Source organism: Hippoglossus hippoglossus, chromosome 14, assembly GCF_009819705.1.
Source record: "Hippoglossus hippoglossus isolate fHipHip1 chromosome 14, fHipHip1.pri, whole genome shotgun sequence".
Taxonomy (NCBI): domain Eukaryota; kingdom Metazoa; phylum Chordata; class Actinopteri; order Pleuronectiformes; family Pleuronectidae; genus Hippoglossus; species Hippoglossus hippoglossus.
This window is the reverse complement of record NC_047164.1, coordinates 12,629,555-12,656,596: the sequence shown is the minus strand read 5'-3', so window position 1 is coordinate 12,656,596 and position 27,042 is coordinate 12,629,555. Positions and strand designations below refer to the sequence as shown.

At 40.3% G+C, this 27,042-nt stretch overlaps 4 protein-coding genes across 6 annotated transcripts in view; 2 read left to right on the top strand and 2 right to left on the bottom strand.

Moving 5' to 3' along the window:
• Nucleotides 1-15,010, bottom strand: part of LOC117774839 (cilia- and flagella-associated protein 54-like) — a 19,302-nt gene extending 4,292 nt beyond the window's left edge. The window contains exons 1-38 of the mRNA XM_034607499.1: nt 14,760-15,010; nt 12,773-12,878; nt 12,183-12,332; nt 11,841-12,006; nt 11,466-11,524; nt 11,181-11,324; nt 10,707-10,820; nt 10,463-10,564; nt 10,144-10,336; nt 9,855-9,953; nt 9,606-9,718; nt 9,326-9,440; nt 8,900-8,985; nt 8,551-8,688; nt 8,212-8,359; nt 8,069-8,124; nt 7,812-7,940; nt 7,371-7,614; nt 6,970-7,103; nt 6,425-6,622; nt 6,219-6,311; nt 5,933-6,121; nt 5,556-5,674; nt 5,314-5,455; nt 4,970-5,125; nt 4,743-4,862; nt 4,209-4,310; nt 3,918-4,029; nt 3,447-3,536; nt 3,222-3,348; nt 3,013-3,106; nt 2,493-2,578; nt 2,186-2,383; nt 1,726-1,865; nt 1,490-1,644; nt 1,184-1,393; nt 797-996; nt 287-459 (exon numbers count right to left, since the gene is read on the bottom strand). Of these exons, the coding sequence (XP_034463390.1) occupies nt 287-459; nt 797-996; nt 1,184-1,393; nt 1,490-1,644; nt 1,726-1,865; nt 2,186-2,383; nt 2,493-2,578; nt 3,013-3,106; nt 3,222-3,348; nt 3,447-3,536; nt 3,918-4,029; nt 4,209-4,310; nt 4,743-4,862; nt 4,970-5,125; nt 5,314-5,455; nt 5,556-5,674; nt 5,933-6,121; nt 6,219-6,311; nt 6,425-6,622; nt 6,970-7,103; nt 7,371-7,614; nt 7,812-7,940; nt 8,069-8,124; nt 8,212-8,359; nt 8,551-8,688; nt 8,900-8,985; nt 9,326-9,440; nt 9,606-9,718; nt 9,855-9,953; nt 10,144-10,336; nt 10,463-10,564; nt 10,707-10,820; nt 11,181-11,324; nt 11,466-11,524; nt 11,841-12,006; nt 12,183-12,332; nt 12,773-12,878; nt 14,760-14,908 (5,149 nt within the window). The 5' untranslated portion in view covers nt 14,909-15,010. The remainder of the gene's footprint in view (nt 1-286; nt 460-796; nt 997-1,183; nt 1,394-1,489; nt 1,645-1,725; nt 1,866-2,185; nt 2,384-2,492; nt 2,579-3,012; nt 3,107-3,221; nt 3,349-3,446; nt 3,537-3,917; nt 4,030-4,208; nt 4,311-4,742; nt 4,863-4,969; nt 5,126-5,313; nt 5,456-5,555; nt 5,675-5,932; nt 6,122-6,218; nt 6,312-6,424; nt 6,623-6,969; nt 7,104-7,370; nt 7,615-7,811; nt 7,941-8,068; nt 8,125-8,211; nt 8,360-8,550; nt 8,689-8,899; nt 8,986-9,325; nt 9,441-9,605; nt 9,719-9,854; nt 9,954-10,143; nt 10,337-10,462; nt 10,565-10,706; nt 10,821-11,180; nt 11,325-11,465; nt 11,525-11,840; nt 12,007-12,182; nt 12,333-12,772; nt 12,879-14,759) is intronic.
• Nucleotides 15,011-16,081: 1,071 nt separating this feature from the next.
• Nucleotides 16,082-17,288, top strand: LOC117774599 (alpha-crystallin A chain-like). Its single transcript, XM_034607143.1, has 3 exons — nt 16,082-16,393; nt 16,598-16,720; nt 16,807-17,288. The coding sequence occupies exons 1-3, from the start codon at nt 16,214-16,216 to the stop codon at nt 16,996-16,998; spliced, it is 495 nt and encodes a 164-aa protein (XP_034463034.1). The 5' UTR covers nt 16,082-16,213; the 3' UTR covers nt 16,999-17,288.
• A 1,394-nt stretch (nt 17,289-18,682) lies between these two features.
• On the bottom strand, nt 18,683-19,791 carry mia (MIA SH3 domain containing). The gene is made up of 4 exons (XM_034607144.1): nt 19,527-19,791; nt 19,217-19,350; nt 18,997-19,107; nt 18,683-18,854 (listed from the first exon to the last, which is right to left on the bottom strand). Exons 1-4 carry the CDS (start codon nt 19,642-19,644, stop codon nt 18,831-18,833), a joined length of 387 nt encoding a protein of 128 aa, XP_034463035.1. The 5' UTR covers nt 19,645-19,791; the 3' UTR covers nt 18,683-18,830.
• A 474-nt stretch (nt 19,792-20,265) lies between these two features.
• bicdl2 (BICD family like cargo adaptor 2) lies at nt 20,266-25,835 on the top strand. Of its 3 annotated transcripts, none has more exons than XM_034607141.1 (10): nt 20,268-20,368; nt 21,060-21,530; nt 22,459-22,674; nt 22,927-23,043; nt 23,729-23,875; nt 24,057-24,203; nt 24,431-24,505; nt 25,080-25,162; nt 25,264-25,378; nt 25,465-25,835. In XM_034607141.1, exons 2-10 carry the CDS (start codon nt 21,285-21,287, stop codon nt 25,630-25,632), a joined length of 1,314 nt encoding a protein of 437 aa, XP_034463032.1. In that variant the 5' UTR covers nt 20,268-20,368; nt 21,060-21,284; the 3' UTR covers nt 25,633-25,835. The 3 variants fall into 3 exon arrangements, with proteins under 3 accessions (XP_034463033.1, XP_034463032.1, XP_034463030.1); XM_034607139.1 differs by having other exon boundaries at nt 20,270-20,368; nt 21,039-21,530; XM_034607142.1 differs by lacking the exon at nt 24,057-24,203 and having other exon boundaries at nt 20,266-20,368; nt 21,058-21,530.
• Nucleotides 25,836-27,042: the final 1,207 nt, after the last annotated feature.

The following is a 27,042-nucleotide window of genomic DNA, read 5'->3' as shown; positions in this document are numbered from 1 at the left end:
TTTAAGATTCTATGATACTAAATTACCATTTGACTTTAGTTTTAGAGTTTCTCTTCAAACTGCATTTATTTATGGTATTTTAGAACAAAGGACAACTTGTATGTTTGAAGGTCTACCGCACTAATTAAGATGTCAACCACCAGTTGATATTAGCAACCACCAGCGGATGTTAGGAACATATCTTCAGTTGTGTATCTATTTTATCTTACAAGGTAATCAATCAATGTAATACCATTCTGTGTCTATCATAGAGTTTTATTTGGTTGGATTCCCAATGGTATCATACGGAGCTTGAACATGTTTTTGTGTGGGATGTGTACTACCTCCTCTCCAGTGACCTTCTGTGTCCTGGCATGATGTGGTTGTGGAGCTGCAGGTCCTCCAAAACAACTGATCCTTTCAAGCAGCCTCCTCTGAGCATGAACGAGCAAAGGAGTTGTGATCGACACATAACGTTCCCTGAAACACATGCATATACACACATAGTCATGTTCAGACAAAATTACATTGTATTACGTGCATTTCCTGATGACCTAGCCTTTACCGGGACTTAATCTTTGTCCCCAAAATGGAAGTCAAGTCCCAACAGTGTAACTGTGTTAACAGATTCATGTCCACTCAACATAAAACCATGGGCATGTACTCTCAGGGTGACTCATTCATCTGGAATTATAAATGTTTCTTAATACTATACTCTCTCTGTCTATAATTGTTGCTATACGAACCAATTAATAATCTAATTTTTCTGTAATCTGTAATCTATGTGTTTTACAAATAAGAAATCTGTATTATTTACCTTGTGTATGAGTTGAAAAGTAAAGCAAAATGGGCCAGGCTTTCCCATTTGCCACAATCATGGAGCCGCTCCAGAGTGTGCAACACCAAGGTGCGGACCCAACGCAGGTCCACATGGGTGCTGTCATCCAATGAGGCTGAGAAGTGAAGGCTGGACTCGAGTTCCTCCTCAGTCAAGTCACTGTCATACAAACTCCACAGCTGGTAGAGAACAAGATGAAGATGAAAAACAAAAGTCACAAGCAGGACAGTGTCTCCTTCATAAGATGCACATTGACGCAGCAAATGAAATCTAGAGGTTTTGCTCTTTGTTTTTATACATTAGAAAGGTGTGAGTTTTTAAACATGTAGCTAGATGGTTGTATAAATAGCAACATGTGATACACACCCCTAGGCTGTTCAGCATGTCCATGATTAAGTCAGTAGCCAGTGACAGTAGCTGGGTGATGGTGCTGTGCAGCTGTTCTGCTGTTAAAGGGGAGTCAGGTTCAAGGTGCCAAGCTATCTGAGCTAGGGAAGCTATTCTGCAACTTTGGTCCCACACAGTGTGACACACATGCTGCAGAGTGGTCCAGTGGCTGCCACGATGCGCCAACACCTGCAAAACAACAAACACAAAATCCAGTCTGGAGTTACAACGTGTTATGACATGTAGTCAACTGTGAATGTATGTCTGTGTATGTGTGAACAGCACCATGGCCCTTTTGAGATGTAAAGCAGCTTTGCTAATTGAGCCCAGCATCATGGAAGCAGTGCGTCTTTTCATCTCAATCTGCTGTTCTGCAGTTTTAGAGGAGTTCTCTTCCTTCTCACACTTCTCCTCTTTGGCAATTTTATCAACTCTAACAGCTGAAAGAAATGACAGGGACAAGTGATGATCTCAGTACAGTACATTTTTCTTCCAATTTCCTAGCACGCCATTTTCCTCACCCTCATCTTTGTCTGTGAGATGCGATGAGTCTCTGTCTGAGACGATCCCATATTCAGTAGATGGTTGTTGCTGTGAGTTCCTCCGCACCAGGACACCAGCAAAGGCCAGAGAGAAATACAGGGGATTTAACTGACTGAACCTAAGCAAAGCACAAACAGCACACAATATTACAGCCATACAAACATGAGTATACAATATATACATAATAATTTTTGTTTTGTATGCACTAAGTATTAACAATATTGGCTACAAATTAAAATATATGACTTCAGATAACAAAAGCAACATCTTCCAAAATGATGCAATCCTGCTTAGCAGCAATGAGCAACAGTATGTCTCTGTTGACACATAATTGGGGGAACCACTTGGGCCAGTTCATGCAACCAACGAAGCTGATGAGGAATTACCAGAAAAACACAGAAAAAGTGAAGTGTAGTAGCTGCTATATTTTGTGTAAACCTTTGTTGCAGGGTGCTTCCATGCAGCTGATCCAGGCCCTGATAAAACAGAGCCATATGTGCCTTTGCCATGCTGTAGTTAATATGTGACTTCCACACTCTCTCCTCACAGTACAGGTTCCTCAGCTTAAGCTGCTTCTTGCGGCGTTGTACCACAGATGACATTGTTGTTAGCAGGTTCTCCACAGCCTGTAACTCCCTACACAGATGGACAAGAAGGCCAGTGAACATGCAGTTACATGAACCCACACATACAGTTGAAATAACACACAGCCACAGACACACAAATATTCACACACACACAGTACCTGTTAGTTTTCACTCTTTGAAACATGCTGTGTAGCTTTTTCTGCTTTAATTTATTTCTTGTGTCATCTTTAGTTGTGTTCTTGTTCTGTTTCAAAAAGCAGTGCAAAGTATTTCATGTGAGTTTTATAATAAAACAACACAACAAACAGCGTAAAATAACCTTAAAAATCATACATTCCATTTTTGCAGTAATTTAAGTAATTGTGATGATTGTCTACAATATAAATACAGCTCTAAAATTAAGAGCAATACACAAAGAATTTGTTGAACATAAGTTACACTGTAAATTCACTTTATAGATTCAGAAACCAGACTACCTTCCTCATAAAAACTGGTTCTCTAAGTAAGCAGATCTGTTTTACATAGACACAGAGACAAATAATTTGTAAATAATGTGCATTCAAGAAAACCTATTGCACATTAAGCTTGAACTATGTTTAGTGTAGCACAGATTTTGAGGAAGGTATATGTCCTTCTGTACCTATATGTACATATATATGTGCAAATATGTATTTTTACCTGGGATGGTTCATTTCCTTTTGGATCCTGAACACTTTCTCCTCTTTTATTGAGACCATTTCCTTCCAAACCTTCCAAAATCACTTTGTCACGCCTGAGAAGGAGGGAACCATTCACATACTGTTATATAGCAAAACACCAAATATCCATAATAAGGTCAATAACTAACTGCAGAATATTAATCAGGGAGTTGTATATTGAACATTTACCTGGAAAGGTATTCAAATATGCTCTGCCCCCACTTTAATACAAGGTCTGGGCAGCCTTCTTTCAGGGTTCTCTGGAGCAGTAACGCTGCATACTCAGGGAAGTACGCCTTGCGTCTGACCCTCATCACTGTCAAGAAATCACACAAAGAGAAACAAGTGCATTAACAACATTAATTATTAATTAAAAGAGATATGTGTGCATACATGTGATTACATGATACTTACCATTCTCATAGGCATCTTTTAATGGGTCATAGAAGATCACCTCGTACAATATGGTGGGATCCTCAGAGCTTGTCAGTGAGCTTGAAATCTCTACAAAAAAACATTTGCATTTACTATGGAGGAAAAACACTATTTTGATCACGATGCAGTATCATCAAGCATATGTTATAGATTTAATATCATTCAATAGTCACCTCAAATTTACAATATAGAAATAGATATATTATAGATATACTGTATATATATATATATTAAAAAAAAGAGCGTACCATATTATTTTGTTTCCCAAAGCTTTGAAATAAAATAATGTTTACACGTTTTTCAACAAACACAGCTTTAATTACTAAAAAGTGAATTAGTTAAAAGTCAGCGACTGCAAACTTCTCGCTATGCACAGCACCATCTTTTCCACATTGTCACATTTAAAACAAAACTGAATTACCGCACTACTCATTTGTGTCTGTGTGTTACCATTGTCTGTGCTGGTAGCTGCTTGAGATGGGATTCTTTTCTTGTTCTTCACATGCAGTGCCTTTAACTGAAGGCTTGTCTTTGTTTCACGCTTGATTGTAGCACGATCTCCACACTTAGACCACACACAGAAACACACATAAACACTAAATTGTCTAATATCACAACATCACCTAAAACTGCAGCAGTCTTTTGTAAATATCCCCAAAAAGGTTTCAGCAATTATATTATTATTATGGTCTACCATCAAATCAACACTTTTGAACTTTTCCTTACAGCTTCATTGGTGGCTCTCCTGATCTGCAGCTGGACATCATAAACCTCCTTGAGCAGCCTGCGACCACAGTCCATCACGGAACCGGCCATCGGAGGCTCCCTGAGAGCACGACACGCCTTTTCAGGAAGGGAAAGAGAAATTATTTTGTGCAAAGCTCCTAGTAAAATATCGAAAGTCACTGTGGATGAGACGGTTGGCTAAATATGTATAATGTAAATCAAGTAAGTACTGGTAATACTATATAACAATTGCCATCAAATTTTAAAAAGTAATGATGCTTGTAATCCACTTGAAATCGTCGGTAAAAAAGCTGTTTAATGTAATAAGCATTGAATTTGAAAAAGTGGTTTAATGCAGAGCAAGAGTCATGTTGACTGATTTAACTGTTTATGAATGAGAATGTGCTTCAATGGAATGGAGTTTTTTATCACAATCAAGGCCAGTTACAGTTGATACGAATAACGTTTTTAAGGCCACTGGAACTTTTACCTTAACACAATGTCATAATTAGAATAAATAACAAATATGTATACACATGCAAAACACACCTTTGAAAGATAGTAGGTAATGCAGGCGATCATGTGCATTAGTGCCTGTGAGATGTTTACAGTCCATTTCTGCTTGAGACGATCTGAATTCTCCAAAACTGTCAAGCATTTTTTCAGCACCTGAACATCAGAACACAGACACAGGCATCAAAACACATAGTTGTGAATTATTTGTAATTTGTAATATGTTAGATTATAAACACAGTATGGATGTAGTTTTTGCATACTTGTACGACAGGTTTGCAAGGAATCTGATGGAAGGTTAGAGGTGCCAAAAGGCCGTAGCAGCTTACTACAGCTTGCACGGCAGCAAGTCCGTCTTTCAGATACATTGCCAAGTCCATCGCCACCAGCACTCGCTCACACTCTGCCAGTCTGACCTCCTGCGTATACACATAAGCACATATCACTTATGTACAGCATGTAATTTAAGTTCTCCTTATTCACATCAACACAAGTGACAACAGTGTGATGCTGGTATCAACACTAACTATGAAACTAACTCGTATATGTTGTAGTGATTAAATCTGGCAAATATACAGATACTTCTCAATCCAGATCGAGCTGTTACCTGTTCCCAGATGAACGGTCCATTGTTACAGCCATAGTAGAGCGATCCCTGCTGAATGTTGATCTCTGTCTCAATGAAGATGGAAATCAGGAACAACTTACGCAGGTGGGGCGAGGCGAGCTCAAGGGTCTGTTCACACAGCCTTTACCGTGAAAATTAGGAACAGAGTAGAAGAAGAAAAGTGGATGCCACGAAATTCAGACTCCTTTACATGACCTGTGAATGTCTTTCTCTTCTTTTACCTTGTGGTGTCCAGGCTATCATGTGAACTGTGGGACCCAGGGTCAGGTAAGGTGAAGTGGCTCCACAGTTCCCTGCAGGCTCTCTTGGCTATGGTATACTGCTCTGTTTGAAATGCCACCTGAAGAAGGAGTCACAAAAGATACACCCATAATGCTTTTCACTGGTTCTGTGGACGTCAGTATTAAGGTGTCTGTCAGTTTCCCATTCGACCAAATCCCAATAATCAACATACAGCTGTGTGAGTCAGTGTTGACATTGTGTTTGAGCAAAGGTGTCTAACAAAGGTTCTGCTATGAGTTTGTACACAGCACTGAGTGTGGTGAGGTGACAAACTAGTATCAAGACACTTCTTGTGACGAGTTTTGACTCGGTGTACCTGAGCCAGGTGAGCCCATGTAGAAAGCAGTGGAACAGGCATAGATGCCAGCAGTGGGAATGTTGTCCGCCCAATGCTGTTGCCCAGTAGCTTGCCCTGGCTGTTGTAGGCTGCAACAGCAAATATATATTTCTGGTTGGGCACCAGCCCCTCCACTCTCAGCACGCACTCACCAGATACTGCTGGTACCTGGAAACAGACAGTGTCAGGGAGACACATCAGGTTATAGAGGTTTGATAAAAATGTGAATCCACCAGTCTTTTCTGTAAAATATTATTTTTTTTACCAAAGTTCCAGTTCCTGGCAGGAAGCAGTCTCTGAGGCGGACTTTCCTGTTAATGCCATCAGCTGCAAGTCCGCAGAGCTCGTACCAGCACACCTGGTGGGTTGGAAAAAGTACAAAGTTAAAGATGAACAATGTGTAAATTGTGTTGGATGATTTGCAACTTGTTAGATTACTAAATTATCAACATAATTAAAGGCAAATCTCACTTGTCCCTCCAAGTTATAAGGTGCTGGGGCAAAGGTTAAGGCATGGTCGGTGCGTGAGAGAAGGATGGGGGGAGGAGGAGGGTTTTCCTCTTCTTCATTTATTCCTTTGTCTAAATCTTCAGCTGGAGTCTTAGCGATGGTGGAGATATAAAGTCCTCTCTCCTCTACTTCTGCCTTCTCTATCAAGGAGGAGGCCTCCTGGCAAAAGCACACAGACCAAACAAATTAAATTTTAATTACAAGCTCACCTCAATCTCCATTCCTTCGTAAAAGTAGCTGGCCTGCGTAAACAGGATGTAATGAAATAAAAAATGTAGCATTGAAGCCCCAAGGAAAAGGTTTAAATAAAACAAAAAAATTATTTTACTATTTAGCATGCATTAATTAAAAGATATTAATGGAGACACCACCAGAAGCTTTTTAACAATTACCAGGATATTGGCTCTTTATAAATCTAATCTATATATGACATGAGGTATATAAACTTTCTTTGTGAGTGTATCTGAGAAAGCATGAATGTTTGTGTGTGTGAGTGTGTGTGTCACCTCTAGAAGATTCTTTGTTTTTCTGCTCTTATCTATTTCCATGCTGTTGTACAGTAGCAAGGCTTTCTGGATCAGGAGAAGAGCTTTGGACACCTTGTTCTTTTTGATCCGATCCATCAGTTCAGACTCTGCAACTAGACACAACAATCGATACAAGCCCCCTTATTTAGACCCAAAAAATAAGTGTGAATTATTGGTAGACATCTAATAGGGAAATCAAATATTTAAGCTAACAAACCATTATTTCAACTTCTGTTTATACATCAGTATGAACATACACTAGCATTAAGAAATTTCACCATTTCTATTAATATAAAATTCAATACAAACTCAATGTAGGCCAAATAAATCTCAAAGAAACAAACTGTTAGTAATATTGTCAGTGCAGCAGTGAGTCTGACCTGCATTAAGCTGCAGTAACTTGAGGGAAGCTCTGTGGTAGATGATGTCTAGCTTTTGATGAAGGTCTTTGGCCAGCAGTAGCACACTCGTGGACCTATTGTCTCGAGAGTCTTTAATATCTGATTCTGTCTTAGTTTCCATCTGCTCTTTTTCGTTCTCGCTAATTTCATCATCCTCGTTTCCCTTTTCTGACGATGCCTCAGAAAATAGGCGGGAAGACAATGGAGGGAGGGGACAACATTTCTGTCAGAAGAAGAAGAAAATAGGTTTGAGCAGCATTCACCAATTCTCAATCTGTATTAGTTATACTTTTCTCTTCCTATCCACCATACAACGCTGAGCTTAAAGCTCAAGACAACACCTGGTGTAGAATCAGTAAATTACCCACTGAACATTTATCAAACTCTTTTACATAAGTGTTGGACAGATTGACTGCCTACCTGCATGAAGACAGAGTCTGTGATAGCTGAGGAGTCTGGGGGCAGCAGTGTAGCTATACCCTTTGCTAGAGCTGTAAGACCTCTCCTCGCCATCTCACACACCTTCTGGAGCAACTCTGTACTCGAAGTCTGCAAGCACACACAAACCCACACACTTAACAAAATGAATTTATGTTTGCAACCTGAGACAGAACATGTCATTGTTTTTAACCGAAATATAATTTGATGGTTGGTATACAGATTAATCATTTAAATACCTCAGGCAGAGAGAAGGAGCACGCCATCACACCACCGCAGACTGCTTCAGGAGCTTCTGCACAGAAAAGTTGAGAATAATCGTACTATCATAAGTATGGTGTGTGTGCATGTGTGTATGCATGTGTGTTCCCTAATGCCTCACCTGGACGTTGTGTTTTATTACTCCGTTCAGCTTCACTCTCCAGCAATATGACCAAAGTGTGAATCATCTCGGTCATCGTTATGCAGTCCACAGTTGCCAGGTCATGGACAAAAGCCACCTCACACAGTCTAGACAGAGACCACAGCCACTGCAAAAATAATAGCACACACAAATTAACAGAAATAAGTGGGAACGTGTGCTTTAAACATACAGTAAAACTTTTAGGTAAATACAAAGTCACATTCAGTCTTATACTCTCAAGACTGCATTTATACGAAAATGTATGCTCAGTGTACCATTTTAAGGAATGTTTTCTTTTAAATAAATTTAAATACGTACCTTGTTGTCCTTATCTACCTTCTGAAGGTAGCGTGCTAAATCTGGGTTTTCAATGATATCCCTCTGCATCACCACCTTCACTCTACCCCAGAGAAATAACATGACATCCAAAACAAGGTCCTCATCTGGCTGCACCTCCTACAAAAACACACACATACAGTATAAACATACAGACATGAAAAAGTCCTAATTCTAATCTAAACCTTCATCCTTAGCAGATCAACACACACACACACACACACACACACACACACACACACACACACACACACACACACACACACACACACACACACACACACACACACACACACACACACACACACACACAAACAACATGGGAACCTACCAGAGCAGAGCCACAAGCCGACTTGTGCAGGGTGTCTACCAGGCAAACAAACTCATCACTCATTGACAATGAAGCCTTGTGTCTGTCTGTTGGAAACATTAAACACCAAAATCACGTATAATTTCAGGGATAATTCATTTCTGTTAGATTATTTGTGAACAAGTAATTATATCCCAGTGTTGAAACCATACTAGAACCTTAACAATGCTTAGTTACGACCATGGAAACCCATTTCAATGTTTATCAGCTAATATTCAGCAGGCAGTAAGTAGGTTAAGAGACCTAGCCTAGCAACACAGTAAAGCATTGGTCCTCATAACTTGAGGACTTTATGTTAGGAAGTAACGTAAAGTTGTTCAAGACCAATGAAGTCTGGATATCAGCAATAACAGGTCCATTTGTGGCACAATTTCAAACGTTCGCTACCATCAATCATGTTGCTGTCTTTGGGACGGCTCCTCTGGGAAGACATCAGACTGTTGAAACCGTCAAGTAAAGCAAGCTCAATCTCTGCTTTCCTGAAGGACACACCTTCCACACCCTGACACAGAGACACAAAGAGATACTCACATTCAAGATCATTCAGAGAAACATACTAAACTTAACCTGAAAACACAAGAATGCACAAGTGAGAACTGATAGAGATGGAATATATCCCCTTTTCTGAATAATGACAGTTACAGTTGATTGTTTGTGGGCTACTCACAGACAAAACCTGCAGCATCTCTCTGGAAAGTTCAATGAATGCGTCTGGCTGCTTGTACAGAAATAACAGCTTGATAAACCTCACCGCAGACATGACGGGTACTTTATTTTCTCCTGTTAACACAACAGATCACATCATTGTAGCACAGTATTTCCAGAGCCCTGCACACATCAAACGTCTTGCATGAGCAACATAAAGTGGTGTATAACATGCTGATTGTGATGTAAGAAAAAAAGACCAAGAACTTACCTGTAATGGCTAAATCCATTAGAGTGGATGTTGGTGTCAGTGCACTGAGGCAGCCACGTGGTTGGCTATCACTCTTTTGCTCTTTAGTTGTTGCGACTCCTTAGCACAAAGGAATATACACATGACACAAGCTCAATATTCAATATAAAGTGAGGATTCCACACCATCCACAATTAAACCCACAATTACACTTTTCAGCATTAATTTCCTGCATCTGTATATTTGCTCTTGATGATGAACTCACTGAAATAACAGCAGTGTTTTTTAGCTATGTGATTGTTTTACAAACCAGATAAGATACTGATGCCAGCAGAGAGAAGTTCCACAATCACTTCCTGCAGCTCTGGTTCTTCTGGCATCCTTTTTTGCAGCAGGTGAGTGGTGCTGTCCCAAAGTGCTTCTAAGATGCCCAAAAACTGTGCTGCGCCGCTGTCAAACTGGGCCATTAGCATGCGCTCTGTTGGATCTCGGGGCCATGGCCCCTACAGTGGATACAGATTTAGCATTTGTTAAGAAGGTCTTAACTACGCAATGCCCTTTAAAGCAGCATTAAAGTATGACATTTAACATTGAATATGATGACACAGCATTTAAGCGGATCTTATTACATTAGGAATGTCTTTGAGGCTGCTTTTAGGTTTGACTTTGACCCCAAATTTGGGTTTCCTTTTGGACTCATACACTGCCCGCTTGAACATCATGGCACCCAGCTGCAAAACAAGCATAATGGAAATAATGTTATTTTGGCCTCAGATTTTCCTGAATGTGTAACACACAGTCAGTGAGAAGAGTGAAAATTGTACATCATAGCAACAGTATTGTGAGTATATGTGGATGAGAGGATCCTCCTGCCTTGATTGAGGCTTCTTTATAAGCTCTCTGAGTCTCTCTGGTGGCAGGAACTTCACTCTGCCCCTCGAACTCTGCTAGCTCATTGATTTTTCCGAGGGCTCTCCTTGCAAATTTCTGAAAGCATTAAGAGACACACAAATAAGACTAAAAATGGGGAATGGGACTTTCAGAAAATGTTTGAAATGTATTGTACGAACCCTTTCTATGTCACATCAATATATATTTATACATTCATATTTTGCCAACAAGTTACAAGTATTTTATTTTAACAAATTAAAAGCGATACAGCAAATATAAAAACACTGAGCAGGATGCTGCTGCTGGCAAGTCAGCTAACAAAAACCTGGAAGCAGATTGAGTGCAGATGACAGTTAGATATTCAAAACTTGTTTCATTGGCCTGTGACGAGTTGGTTGACATTTGGATGATTGTGTGTTTGTAAGTGTCTGAATGCTGATGACGTGCGTCTCTCACCTCTGCCTGCACTGCAGCCTGGTTGTCATAGTAACAGTGGCACACAGCACTGTAGAGTGTGACAATCCATGACAGATACTGAGCAGTCATCAGAGGGACGGACAGCTCTAAACTGATGCTTGCCCACAGAAGATACTCCAGAGCCTGAATAGGATCACACATTGTGACAGTTACAACTCACACTAATTTCAGACATGACAAAAACAATCTTTGGAAAAGACTCTTTGTAAGATGTCTGTAACAGTTGCAGCAAGAAATACAGTCCCATACGCTTCATCTCAGTACCTGTGAACTATAGTTCATGGTCATCAGATAACGACAGATGGTGTAAATGTGTATTGAACCTGGAAAAGATTAGAAAGAAAAATACAAAGATGGACAGTATGACATTAGTTCTACAATGTGAAATTAAATACAGCAGAATTTCTAAAATTTCTCACCTCATTTTAGACAAAAGAGGAATTATCATTTCACAATATGTAATTTTCACCAAGTCTTGATCTTCAAAGAGAAATGCTAACATATTTCTGGGTATACTAAGATACCCTTGCAACATTAGTGTTATTTTCATTTGTTCGCATTATTGATTTTGTGAATACTACTTCTTCCTCATTTTTCTATGGGCAAAATCATATAAGTTAAACTACTTAATAATAATACCATTATATATATGCCAGCAGAGGTGCTCATGTTGCTGAAGAGCCTGCATCATGATCCGGATGAAGTTCAGCACACGCAGTAGTCTACTGAGTCCATCCTGCCTGAGAACGCCGTGTCTTTTCTCCAGCTCAAATAAACACAGGGCACAACCCTGCATTGCAAGAATCTACACACACACACACACAGGCACACATACACACATCAGGATTCAGGTACAAACAACTCAGAATAGCAAAGACCTTTTCACACATGACAACATTTCTTAGTATCAACAATCACCCTTTTACTTTAGTCAGCAGTCAAACATATCACAAACAGAGAAACTGACATATCACAGCGTACCTTCATGGTGAAGACATCTTGGTCTGTATCAAAACCTTCAGGGAAGAAGCAGGCCATGAAGTGGTCCACACTTGTAATGTCAGTTATTGTCACTGAGTTGAACTGTTGCAGGTGGTGACTGTAGCCCTGCCAAAGAGCTAACTGGTATAACTACAGATGAAGAGGAGAGAGAAGAAAGACTTAATGGAAAGTAAGGATGTTTGCTGGGCAGAAAACTCCTTAGCCAATCGCTATTAGCCAAATTAGCCATTTGTGCTAATAGAGGGACCAACACTCAGCAGTTATCGACACATGGACTCTGAGGAGAGCTAAGACCTGAGCAATAGCAGACATATATATATATAGATATATATATAGTGTTTTTATATAGTGTTTTTGTGTGTATATATGCATATAAATATAGACACACATATACACTATGCATACTGTGTACTTTGTACAACACTGACTTGGGTTCCTTTCACCAACCTGAACGTGTTAAGTGTTGAAATAACGAAGTAAAGTTTGAATACATTTTTGATTAAATGTAAAAGTTGTATCAACTTGTGTGCAAACAAAAGCTTGGCAAGAATAGACTCAGGTGAAATTACCTTTATTCCAAAGAGAAAGTCTGCAACCTGAAACATACGCTCCTCATACATCTTCGAAGGCAGTCGATGTTTGAACTTTCCCCATATATCCACTAAGAATTTAATCCTGCAAAATGAAAATCAAATTAAAGACAAGTCAAAGTTATAACAGATTTTGCTAGACTGGAAAGAGAACACTTCAATGCATAGTAAAAATGTAATATAAAACTTAGTCTAAAGTTGGAGCACCTCTTCCATTCACTGTGTATGTGGTGAAAGTACAATAGGTATATAATATAAAATGTAACTAAGTAGAAATAATAAGCAGCATTTAAATATATAAGTGCTCCAGAGTATTGCACTTGACGGATCACTTTAGTCATATTAGCTATAATCTAATTTTGTTAAAAAGCAGTGTTATTTACTGGTGGCCCATAATGTATATAAGTTACAGTACGTGCTGTCAAAGCTGAAACCGAGATAAAACCGCTTTGCACTGTACTGACGTTAGAAACAACAGCAACGTTAAATAGAGTAATTAACTGAATGAAGCTAACGGTAACTAGAGTTAACTTTAACTAGCTGACGGTAGCTCAGCCTTTAGCGTCTTACCCTCTAACATACGAGCTGTTGTCTTTGCTGCTTGAAGAGGCAACTCGTTTCATCAGAGTCATAAACGAGTTAATGTCCCGTTCAAACGCTGAGATCACTGGATTTTTTTTATCAAGTTTCCCATAATATGAAGCCGGATTATCCATCTCTGTAGCCGCGAAGTTAACTTCAACCCTTTGATACACAAGTTAAGCAAACCCCTTCTAATGCACAACATGGGTCAAAAATGACCCGTATTCATTTCCTGTGTTATTTCATGCATGGCTTGGTGTTTCTTTGCTAAATTCTTTTATAGCTTATTCTTCCTTCTTCATTCAGAAGAAGGCTCCTTGGAAGACATAAAAGAGGAGTCTTCCATGTCATCAAAGGAGAATTCTGTCTTGGAATCCAGCTATCCTAAATGGAGAAGGCTCCCTTGATGACATACAAATATTGCACTTGAGCAAATCAATTTGGTCATATTAGCTATAGTCTAGCTAATTGTGTTAAGAAGCAGTGTTATTTACTGGTGGCCCATAATGTATATGAGTTGCGGTACGTGCTGTCAAAGCTGAAACCGAGATAAAACCTTTTGCACCGTACTGACGTTAGAAACGACAGCAACGTTAAATAGAGTAATTAACTGAATGAAGCTAACGGTAACTAGAGTTAACTTTAACCAGTCAGTAGAGTAACTAACTGAATGAAGCTGACGGTAACTAGAGTTAACTTAAACCAGTCAGTAGAGTAACTAACTGAATGAAGCTAACGGTAACTAGAGTTAACTTTAACCAGTCAGTAGAGTAACTAACTGAATGAAGCTGACGGTAACTAGAGTTAACTTAAACCAGTCAGTAGAGTAACTAACTGAATGAAGCTGACGGTAACTAGAGTTAACTTTAACCAGTCAGTAGAGTAACTAACTGAATGAAGCTGACGGTAACTAGAGTTAACTTAAACCAGTCAGTAGAGTAACTAACTGAATGAAGCTGACGGTAACTAGAGTTAACTTTAACCAGTCAGTAGAGTAACTAACTGAATGAAGCTGACGGTAACTAGAGTTAACTTTAACCAGTCACTAGAGTAATTAACTGAATGAAGCTAATGGTAACTAGAGTTAACTTTAACCAGTCAGTAGAGTAATTAACTGAATGAACCTGACGGTAACTAGAGTTAACTTAAACCAGTCATTAGAGTAACTAACTGAATGAAGCTGACGGTAACTAGAGTTAACTTTAACCAGTCACTAGAGTAATTAACTGAATGAAGCTGACGGTAACTAGAGTTAACTTTAACCAGTCACTAGAGTAACTAACTGAATGAAGCTAATGGTAACTAGAGTTAACTTTAACCAGTCAGTAGAGTAACTAACTGAATGAAGCTGACGGTAACTAGAGCTCTGCCTTTAGCGTCTTACCCTCTAACATACGAGTCGCTGTTGACTTTGCTGCTTGAAGAGGCGACTCGTTTCATCAGAGTCATAAACGAGTTAATGTCCCGTTCAAACGCTGAGATCACTGGGTTTCTTTTATCAAGTTTCCCATAATATGAAGCCGGAAACTCCATCTCTGTAGCCGCGAAGTTAACTTTAACCGGCTAACGTGTTTATGCTAGCTACCGTGTCCAACAACAAACTGAGGCTGGGCTTGTTACCATGGAAACGACGCACAGGAAATGGCAGGCAGGCTCTTGGCAACTTTTAATGTATGATTATGTGTATTTTATATTTTAATGGGCGATTATATGTATTTTATATTTTAATATGTGATTATAATGTGTATTTTATATTTAATATGTATTTATTATGTGCATTTTATATTTCGATGTGTGATCATTATGTGTACTTTATTAACTTTAATTATTTGCTGTACTTTAGATTATTAACTTTGTTTTAACCGATGTAACCTATGTGTCCTAGAGCTTTATTAAAAGTGTACACAGGAAAAAAAGACAACTTTTAGGTTTCACCACTTCAGCTTCACTTGGTCTGGTTTTTCAGGTGGTGAGAACTATAGATAGATACATGCAAATTAGGCTTTTGACTACTCCCACTATTATCCTGTAATTGTAATTGCTGGCTTTTTGTAACATAACTTTTCTGCTTTGTCATGATGAATCGTCTTTGCCTGTCCAAATGACAGCCCATTTATAATAGGTTCCATTGCATGGTATCCTGGCTCAGTACGGAAAGTAAAATGATATGTGTTAATAGAATAAGTCACATAAACTAACACTTGGTGTTTGAGAACACGCCTGGGAGAATGAAGCAGTCGCTGAAAGATGTTTGGTTGGCACAACTGAACCATGGTAGGAAGGGACTTCATATTTTTCATCTGAGCTCATGGCAAAATGATGCTCAGTGTCACCTAATGCTGCCCCTTACAAACTCATCAATTCCCATTCAACCCACACTTCCACTCTGCTCACAAACCTAAAGCTTCTGGCACTCGAAGCACAGCAAGCTAATGCTCTGGCAGCTATTCCTCAAACAAATCACACACACACCAGACAGGCGCATTTCCTGGGGGATGAGTATGGGGGCATCAGCAGTACTCTGAGCCAGTGTCACCTCATGACCCAGAGAAGGGAGAGACAACCAGTCACAGGCGGTCAGATGAAACAATGAGGGCCATGGAGGGATAAATAGTTGACATCATTGTTCCAGAAAAATCAGCCTGTTGGCAGAGTCACTGTGCAAGTGTGCATGGGAGGTTATGGAGGGGAGGGGACATGCAGAGGACGTGACCACAGACAGAGGCTCGGGCAAAGGCCTATAAATGAGGTGCCACAGCACCCATGTCAAACCAAATCAAACCAAGACTCAGCCTCGCTCAGATCCATTGTTTTTTTCACCCCTCCTGAAATCTCATCATGGATATCCCCATCCAGTATCCTTGGTACCGTCGGGCCTTCCCTCATCGGCTCTCTGACCTCCCCCCGGCAGAGCCTTTTGTTGACTGGCCCCACATGTGGCCCTTTTCATGGTCCTTGCCCTGGATGCGCCCGTCGGCCATGCGCTGGTTCAACTGGCCTGACAATGGACACAGTGAGGTAAAGTAAAATTCATGTTTCCCTAATACAATCTGACATCTTAGGTTAAACTACTGCTTTCTGAAAATGTATTACCAACATAACTTATAATCCTATATATACTATGGAACATGATGTAACAGACCATTGATGATGACTGAGTCAAAATGCAGCAGACTGGCTCATTTGTCAGTCCTGGTCCTAACAGCTGTGCTGTCTGTACAGATGCGCATAGAAAAGGATCGCTTTGTCATTTATCTTGATGTGAAGCACTTCTCCCCTGACGAGCTGTCTATCAACATCAGTGACGAGTTCATCACAATACATGGCAAACACGAGGATAGACAGGTCAGAGGGACTACACAGCTCTGCAGAAATAATCATACAGATTTGGTGACACCTTACTGATGCACTGACTCTAAATCTGTTTCCAGGACGACCATGGCTTTGTGTCGAGAGAGTTTCTCAGGAAGTACACGCTTCCTGCAGGTGTGTCGGGTGCTGATGTCACCGCCAGTCTGTCATCTGATGGTTTGCTGACAATCACTACACCTCGGTCATCTTCTGGACAAGAGCGCAATATTCCCATCTCCTGTGAGGATGGGACACCAAAACAGAAAATGTAGAACAAAGCCTGACGCTGCCCATGCTGTTTCAGTTCTAACCAAAAGTGCTGCCTGTTGTTGTGTTTGACCTGTCTCAGTTTAGACACGTGTAGGTGGGACATGCATGTCTAGATGTCTACAGGTGTGTGGCTTCTAATAAACCAGTAACTCCTGATGGTGTCACAGCGAGACAAATTGTTGCCTTAATAAAAGACTAACATGTTGAGTTTAGATGACACCATATTGAAATTTTCCAGAGACACACTGTGGTGACTTGTAGTTTATTTTTCTATCAAAAATAACTTTTAGACAAAAAATATTCACATCCACCATGCATGTCAGGCAAGGCAAGATTATTTGTACAGCACATTTCAACAACAAGGCAATTCAAAGTGCTTTACATAAAATACAAAATGCAACAAGTAGTCTATTGAAATGGTGCATCAAGGCCATGTCATTCTAATTTGAATTCCCTATCTTTATCACACATTTTACAACATACCATGTCTAAACTGTTCCTGCACTTTGGTGACAAAATTATAAGTAATTGGTTTTTATTCTAACCTAACACATCTTGCAGCATTTATTAGTTGTACTGGGAAATGCTAAACAGTCAATTTAAAGGAGATGAAATGTGAATTCCTGTCACAATTGTCAACTAAAGATGATAACAGACTGAAATTGTTAGAATTAATTTGTTTTTACAATAGTGTCAGTGTGGGTATGAGTAAGATGCCAACTTGATTGTTGTATGAGATTAGTGTTGGTTTCAGTACGTGTGAGGAGGAAGGAGTTCTCTGGAGGCATATTCAGTGATTTTATGGTTGTTCAGTAACAATAAAAAACGCCACCGAAAGGACTTGGGACCAGGTGTGTTCTCTGTAGAGAGGAAGGAAAAGGGTGAACGAGCAGGAGGGAAAGTAGACAACAATGAAAGAATCAACTAATGTTTGGAACTGATCACTTTTCCAGAGAGCGAGGACTGGAGCATGGACTCTGAGCTGCTAACTCTAGTGTGTGTGTTGGTGTGTGTGCATATTTGTTGGTGGATACAGAAATTGTTTGCTCTATCTCCCCTTTATATTGGCAAAAACCCTTTGGCATATTATTACAGAATAATCAAATAGAATAAACGTTGAAACTTAAAGTCACAGGCCTGCTGTGTTTTTTGTCTGTTTCATTTACAAAAGAACAAAAGGTTTTCTATCAAGCTGCTTCATGTGAATAACCATCACGTTATGCATTCAGGTTTATATTTGTTTTTGTCAGGTCTAGACTTCCAATTTCTGAATTAATATACTGTAGAAGCACAAGTCCAATACTATTGTAGCTTGTCTTGAAAATATCCCTATATCCCATAATTCCTTAATCCAATACTGGGGGATAAACGCAGAATACCACTTCTTTGATGACAACATTATGAGTTGGATTCATATTTTCTGTGATACACAATCAAGAAAAGACAAGTACTGTAGTAGTGGAGAAAAAATATACACAATTCATATTTTTCTATTTTTTAAAACACATTTAATACTTGCAAAACATACATAAAGAGCATGAGGGAGTATTACAAAGAATGCAGGCTGTGAGACTTTTCTAAGAATCCATAAGGAGGAGGAATACAAAGCATTCAACAGAAATGGTTCATAATTCAGCGCTGGGAAATCCTGATGATATATAATTGCGTTCTGCAATAATTTGTTGCTAAATGAAGCTGCTGCCCATGTTCCGCTACAGATTATCAGCAGTGGAGATATACTGTGCATTTACTACACCATCAACAATGTGTGTAAGATCATGTGACAAAGTCATTCTGTATTTGAAGGTTGACCTCTTCATTGATAAATGCATCATCAGTTACAGTAGAAGTCCCATTTCTGGAAACAAAAGAGAGGTAGAATTAGATGAAAATATCATGTACGTGTGTGTGTGTGTGTGTGTGTGTGTGTGTGTGTGTGTGTGTGTGTGTGTGTGTGTGTGTGTGTGTGTGTGTGTGTGTGTGTGTGTGTGTCCACCTACAGTAGTTGTGACTTCAGTGCTGGCCGGCATGAGAGGATGCGTCTCCTCCACAACGCTGCTGGGGAAGTGGCCAATGCGAGCCTCCTGTTGTCCGTAATAAGAGTCTTGAACCTGCAAACAGACAAACATTGTTAACAGCACCACTGGATGCTATTGCTGCACATGGTTGTCTTATGTACTATACTTATTATCCCATATAAACCTTGTTTGTTGTACTCACACTGCCAGCCCAGAAGAGGTTCCCTCTGTCTTTTAGCATTGCATATATGTAAACCAGCTGGCCCTGTCTGATGGGGATGAACCTGCAGTCTCCAGGATAGTAGTCCTGCACTGCACGAGCTATCAAGATGGGATCTGAGCAGAAATGATGCAAGAGAGGGATGTGAGATAGGTTACGAAAGAAGGCATCATAGAAAGGACTTTTGCAGTACATGATATTTGCCATATTTATGTGCAACTTTAGGTCTGCATGCAACAGTGGCTGCAGCAGCTAACTAATGTGTGCAGTAAAAGGAAGTTGTGCTACTTACGGCTGCAGTCAGAATCAGTGCAGAGTTTCTTGTTGGAGAGTTTTGGCATCTGCCTTCCAGCTTCACATGTTGCCAGCAAAAGCCAGATGGAAAAAGCGACCAAGAGTTTGCAAGTCATGTCTGTATGTGAACGCAGCGACTGATCCTGAGGTACTGAGCTTGTTCACCCCCTTTTGTCTGTTTGCCGTCTCTGAGCGAGAGGTGTAATGACAGCAGTCCCCTCTTCTGCTCTCCCTACCCCCTAAATTAACACACACACACACACACACACACACACACACACACACACACACACACACACACACACACACACACACACACACACACACACACACACACACACACACATGCAGACACACAGAGCTCCTTTCAAAACTTACAAGCAGGTAAACAGGATGGGGGGATGATGAGGAGGAGTAGGAGGGCCAGATTACACAGACTCTGGTTTGTCTCCTATCCTCCCCCTCACCCCATCTCACCCTGTTTTATCCCCACTCAAACTGCATCATGTTGGACTTTGCAACAACACATTCCTCAGAGTTAATACACTGTATGTTTCCCCCGACCTTATTCAGCCACTAGATGTCATAGCAATGACTAATTTACACTGTTCCACATCTTCCCTGCTCAATGATTATTCCTCCCTCTGCTTGCTCCCTTTACCTTACCTCTAGAGGTGGAGCCACTGGCTGTATTTACATGCTGTATGTTTCCACTGCCAAGGAAACTAGCTGAGCCTCTCTTGTACAAACACACCCACACTCACAGACACACACACAGACGCACACTCACCAAACAGGAAGACTGTACCTGTTTACTGCGCGTTGGCTGGGAACTGTCAGGTAAGACAGACTTAACATTTGTTCTTTAATCAGGTGGGTTAAAACGGATTATTTCATTTCAGATAATAAAAACATGCTAATTATAGCTGGAGTAAGAACAAGTTCATTATTTTGTTTTCATAATGATTTTAAGTTGGTTGACAGCCCGGTTTCATGGGGTGTTACCATAACAGGTGAGGACACATATGGGGACATCAGGCGTCAAGGCAGAAATGACTGAGGTGAAACTGAGGAGACAGTCTGAGACTGAAATTCAGTTTATATAAACAGAATAATGACAGGAAACTATATAACGTTGTACTAACTTCTCATGGAGACTTAATATTGACTTAGAAGGTGGATGTGGTGATTAGGTCTAAGTGATTTGGTTCAAATTGATTACTTTAGAGACTGTAATGAGAAGAGTTAATTACTTTGTTGTCTTTGTAGGAAACAGTGGAGCACAATGCCTTTGGAATTTAGGGAGGGGGCAGGACAACACAACAGAGGAGCTGGTATTTCGGTCAAAGTAACAAAAGCGCCCCTCAGACAAAAGACCTCGTTAAAAGCCATGTGTGATTGTATTACTAGAAAACAACTCGTATGGTTTTCACATCATCCTGCTACATGTCATGATTTTCACTGTTACAGTTGACAAATCTGTTTATTGTGCTCTTCTGTGTTACTGAAGGTCTTTCCTTTGCCCACAGAGTTGTCTGTGAAGACAGAGATTTAAATGACACCAGTATCAGGACCACTGGCATCCCAGTGAGGGAGTTTGGCTGAGACAAATTGGACTACTCACTTAAACACAATTGGATTCCTGATTGTACACAAACAAAGATCATGGCTGCCTTCTTGCAACCTGTATGAGTGGATTACAAGACCTGGGATGATGCTTTTCTAACCGAGACCTACAAACCTGCAACTGTCAACAATGTTCACCCCGAGAAAAAGCAGTCTGCCCTCCCCCAGCATGGAGGACTCCTTCTTCCCTCTGTCCTCATCTTCCTCAATGTCTCTCTCCTTTGCTCTCCCTTCATCTACCTCCTCTCCTGGCTGTCTCGATGGCACAGGAGAGATAGAGACAGATCTGATCCTGGCTGCGGAGCTGGGACAGGCGTTGCTGGAGAAGAATGAGGAGCTGGCGGCCTCTCTGGAGCAGAGGGAGAGGGAGATGGAGGTAAGGATGAGGCGGCTATAAGTTTTCTAACATTAATAAAAACTATAGGGAGGTGGGAACTGCAAACTTTTACCAACTAGCAAATCACACCTGAGTGATTCGAGCCTGCAGTGTAATTGTTGTGTGGAATTTATTTACTTTAAAACTAAAATTAACTCACTTTATTCCATTTTATATTAATTCCATCTAATCTACTGAAATAGATTTAAAAAACATAGAACATAAAACTAATATAAAAACAACATTAAAATCTTCCACATGCATTTGACTTTACTTTACTATTCTTTACTTTACTTTACTTTACTTTACTTTACTTTACTTTACTTTACTTTACCTTACTAAACTTTACTTTACTTTACTTTTGTTTTTGCAAATTACACAGAAAATAAATTAGACTAAGGACTATAGCTAATGAGGAGAAACATGCAGAGAGATATTATCCTCAATATTTAGAGTAGTTATTGCAACCGTTATGAACGCTGGTGTTTTCTTTAAGTGTTTTTCTGTGTAAATGACTGACACATTCATATACATTTATTGCTTTGGCAGTGTTAAGCTGTCCCTATGATAAGCCTATTATAATGAGTCAATATAACATGTGACATTAGGAAACCAGATATCAATTATAACTTTATTGTTGGCTGGATTCCATTTAGCTGTCTCAGTTTCAGGGACATGTCATTGTGTTTTCAGACTCACTGTCATAGCTTCCTGTAATGTGTAATAGAACAGAGCCTTGGGCACTCAAAATCTAATACTGGTGCTTTCCCTGAGCCAAGAGTAACCTGCCTATAGAAACCAGCATATGTTACCATTTCACTTCATATTCAAAGCAACAAGAAGGCAGAAATAAAATGATCCATCTATTTCAGTATCGGATATTTTCATGGTGCCTCAAAGTCAGTTCATGTTGCGTTCACTGTCTCAGGTTTTACAGCAGGAGAAGCATGTTCTTCAGAGGAGGCTGGAGATGAATGAACTGGACTCTGGACAGAAAGAGGCAGAGCTGACGGCGGATTTGTTCTCCCTGAGGGCCGAGGTGGAGCGCCATCACAGCCATGGAAGAGACCGCAGGAGAGACGAGAGCGAGCAACTGACTCAGTTGGCCAATCATAACCAACGATTGGTGGAGCAGCTGGCAGAGGTCAGTTTGAGGGTAGCCTTGATACCTGCCGAAGAGAAACGTCATGATTCTGTTGTAATGCAGTTAGAATGAAGAGAATCTAGGTGTATATGTGTGGTGTGTCTGTGCGTGGGAAGTCTCTGCGTCGCTGTGGTGTCACGTCACACTCTCACAGACGAGAACAATGCAGACAAGCAGGTTTTGGGAGTCCTATCTTTGTCACTCGTTGAATAACAGCCTTTTTTTAAACCTTTTCATCTCCCTCCCATCCAGGCTGTAACACTGGAGCACTCCTTGAGGATTGAGCTTCGTTCCCTCAGGGAAGAGATGGATGAATCGTCTTTCAGCAGAAATATCAGCTTCTCCCAGATACAGAATATTCAAGCCGAGGTATACTTGACATTTCAAACTAGCAGAGTTTTGTTGGGACCATGCACCTGTTTGCAATATATGGCTTTTTCTGAAAGAAAAACAAGTACTGTTAAATTATGTCTATAAAAATTTAAAGATTTTTGCTTTAACGTCTCAAGCTTCTTGATGTTTTAGGTGGCTTAATTCTGACGTGAGTGCATACCTCTGCCATAGCCTACCAGTCCCTTCAAATTCAATCAAGCTGCATCAAACTCCCAGATATCAGTCCCCTAAATGTGGCAAATTTTTTTTCTTCATGACCCATGAATTATTCCCTTATGGGAAACCAATGAAAATCTCAAAGAACGCCCTATCTCGCAATGTTAAAGTGATCTGCAGCCTTGTTCAGATCTGTGCCAAAATGTAATGGGCTGTTTCTTTGCCAATGTCCCATCCTTCCACAAAGTTTCATCGAAAGCACCCCTATCAAAAAAAAAAGGACAGGGGCGAGGATATAAAAGCACAATATGGAGTAAATGCATTAAGATTTAACAGACACATTACTCACTATGCAAGTACGTATATGTCAAAGCTTCAAATCCGTTTAAAAATGAATTGCAAATGTATTTAAATGTTGATCAGAAGCACAATCATACAGCCAGTGCCTGTCTCATGAGTGCCAAGTCTCCTTATCTTCATCCATGTTTCCCTCCCTCCTGCACAGAATCGAGTTTTGCTGGAGCGGCTGTCGTACATGGAGGCCCAACTCAAAGCCTCACAGGAGGACGGCGACAGACTCCGAATGGAGAGAGAGGGACAGAGAGAGAGAATATCTGACCTGCAGATGAAACTGAAGGACAAAGAAGCAGAGGTGAGGATCAGTCACTGAGGTGTTGCACTGAAACACGACGCTGAGGGAACAGGGAGGGAACCATGTGTTGCAGGAGGTGTCACTCACCACTAACAGAATAAGACACTAACATGACTAGTTTTAAGCTCTTGATTCGTGTGTCTGTGTCTCACTGCATGTGTGTTTGTGTGTCTACATGTAGATAGAGCAGGAGCAGGGAGTGGTGTTTGAGTTGCGTACCTTGAATCGCTCTCTGAAGCAAAAAGCTCTGGGCCAGGGAGAGGAGAGCTTCCTGGACAGTGCTCACACACAACCTCTGTCTCTGCTTAGTGAGATTCAGCAATCACAGGTACTCACAAGAGAGAGACACACACACACAACACACCGGCATCTGCACAATAACTGCACCGTCTTACTTGTGCACTAACTCTGACCCTGTACTCACATCCGCACTTAACTACTTTGATACTAAACTGCTTTCTGACATTCTCAACCGGTTTGCATCAAAAGCACAAACAGCTTCTAATATATGTTGTGAACGCTGTGAACCTTCTGTCTGTTTCTCCTGTTGTTCAGGCTAAAGAGGCTCTTCTAGCTCATTCTACAGTCCTGCAAGCAAGAGACGAAGAGATACAGACACTCAAAGAAGAGGTCTGTCGAACTGTACACACACATACATACACACACACACACACACACACACACACACAATTTAAAATGGTGATTGACTGAGTGGAGGAAACACAATGAGTTGTTGCTGGTTTCCATTTCAGTGGGTTATGAATACCTGTGAAAAGTGAAATCTTTGCTACCAAATGTAACAATAGAATTGTTACAGTTAAAAGTCCCTGTTTACTTTGTTAAATATTACCCAGCTTCACTTTGTTTGTGCTGAACAGTATATTATATTCTGTGATATCACCACTAATATTGTGTCAGCTGTGGTCCACTATCAAGTGCGATGTGGGAACTTACAAACACTGATAATAGATTTTTTTGTTCTCGTGTCCAGTAATCAAGAAGATATTTGCATGTTTGTAGATTTAGGAGGAGTGAATAAGAAGTTAATTGTTTTCATCAAACACAGAGCAGTTTTCAAAGTGGACTATTTTAATGGGCGTCTTGAAACATATCTGGATCAGGATCTCAGAGCTGAGTGTTTTAAAAAAGGAAAAATATAATATTATGATGACTTTTGTATGCCTTTTTCTTTCCCACTCTGCAGCTACAGTCCCAGCGAGAAGAGCTGGAGACTTTGAGGGAAGAAGTCAAGCAGTTCGGAGGCAGTAAAGAAAAGCCGAGCTACAGGTGATGATACACAGCATCTCGTGTTGATTTGATTTGAACTGATTTCATTAGAAACCACAGTGACATATGTTTAGCTAATTCCCATGTTCATCAATGTTCAGTTCCTTGGAGAGTGAGTTGGCCACAGTGCGCCAGGAGAAAGAATCCCTTACTCAGCAGCTTCTCAACACCATCAAACACAAGGTGGCGCTGTCTCAGGAGCTGGAAGCCTGGCAGGTGGGTCTTTGTTCATGGATCCAAAATTCAAAATGATGCCTTTTGGCAACACATTGAGGTGGATTTTCTTTTCTGTCTTGTTGCAGGAGGACATGCGTCTGGTGATCAATCAGCAGGTGCAGCAACGGGAGGAGAAGAGAGAGCAGGACAAAGAGCAGGAGAGAGAAAAGACAGTGGGACTCCAAAGAAGCAAATCTCTGAGAGTGAAGGGAGACGGAGCGAAGAGATTCTTCTCCTTTTTCAGAGACAAATAACTGTCAGCAGTTTAAACGGACTGAGAATCAGCTTTTATCTTTGCCACTGGGAGCTGATGTTGCCACATGCGCTGTTATCAGAATCAACAAGTCAAATGTTTACAGACCTTACATATGAATATATTTGTATATACAGTAGATGGGTGTACAGTAACAGTAATATCACTTTTTTTTGCATTTTTGTATTAAAAGGTTTTAAAAGCCACTAATGAATAATGGGTTTTACAATATTGTGGTTGCTTTGCAGTATTAATGATGTATTTTCTAAATGTCTGGTTTAGTTCTAATAGAGAAAATTGAGTATCATATTTTGGATACAAAGTTCATGTAAAGCACGTGAAAGCACAAGTTTGACAAAAAGATCCATCCGTCCATTATCTACCTGGAGCCAATCCCGGCTGACATTGAGCAAGAGGCGGGGGAACACTCTGGACAGGTCGCCAGCATATCGCAGGGAGAATCTTCAGATAACCCAACCCCAATCTGCATGTCTTTAGATTGTATGAGGGTGGCAGTACCTGGAGAAACCCATGCAGACGAGGGGAGAACATGCAAACTCCAAGCTAGAATTCAAACCAAGGACCTCCTTGCTGTGAGGCCACAGTGCTATAACCACTGTTCCACCAATACAATTCTGGTTCTTTATGAGACTGCTTCATAAAGAGGAGAAGGGTGAAAAGGAGAGAAACAGGAAATTAAGCAGTAAGCGCCTCAGCTTCTGGTGCCCATAATCACTCACCTATTAGCTTTGTTCCCTTTCGATGGGTACATTCAGTACAACCAATCAGTAAATGGCAGATTCAACCTAACCCCATTAACTGATGTGTTGTACCTTGTTTCCCTCCATCAGGGAACATTGGTTATATGTATAACCTCCAATTTAGGTCCGTGAAAAAAATATCTGGCTCTTAAATTTACTAGATGTTAAACTAAACACACAAAAACCAAAACAATAAGTTGAAGGCGGCTAAGAAGCTAAGTTAAGAATTATGTCTTAATTATGTTAAGAATGTTTTCTGTTGGTTTGTCACTAAGAACCAACCCCATCAAGACACATGTATTTATTGGTCCAGTTAATACAGTATAAAAAACTGCTGATAGTGGCTTTAAAGCTCAATGAATGTGCAGTACTATATTTACAGAACTACAATATGTTGAAGAAAAAACTGTTTCACTATAATATAAATAACATCTTTATTAAATTAAGCCCCAAAATACAGTCATTCCCCTCCACCTCTCTCCATGCCTATAATACATTATGTATAAATTATACATTAAAAACATTGAATTTGTTAAATAGGACTGGAAATGCCCAGAAGCAGCGTGGGTAGTGCAGGTTGCATACAGGTCAGAGTTTCCACATGATCTTCATCTATACACATATAGAAGAGTACCGGTTCAATGGAGTTA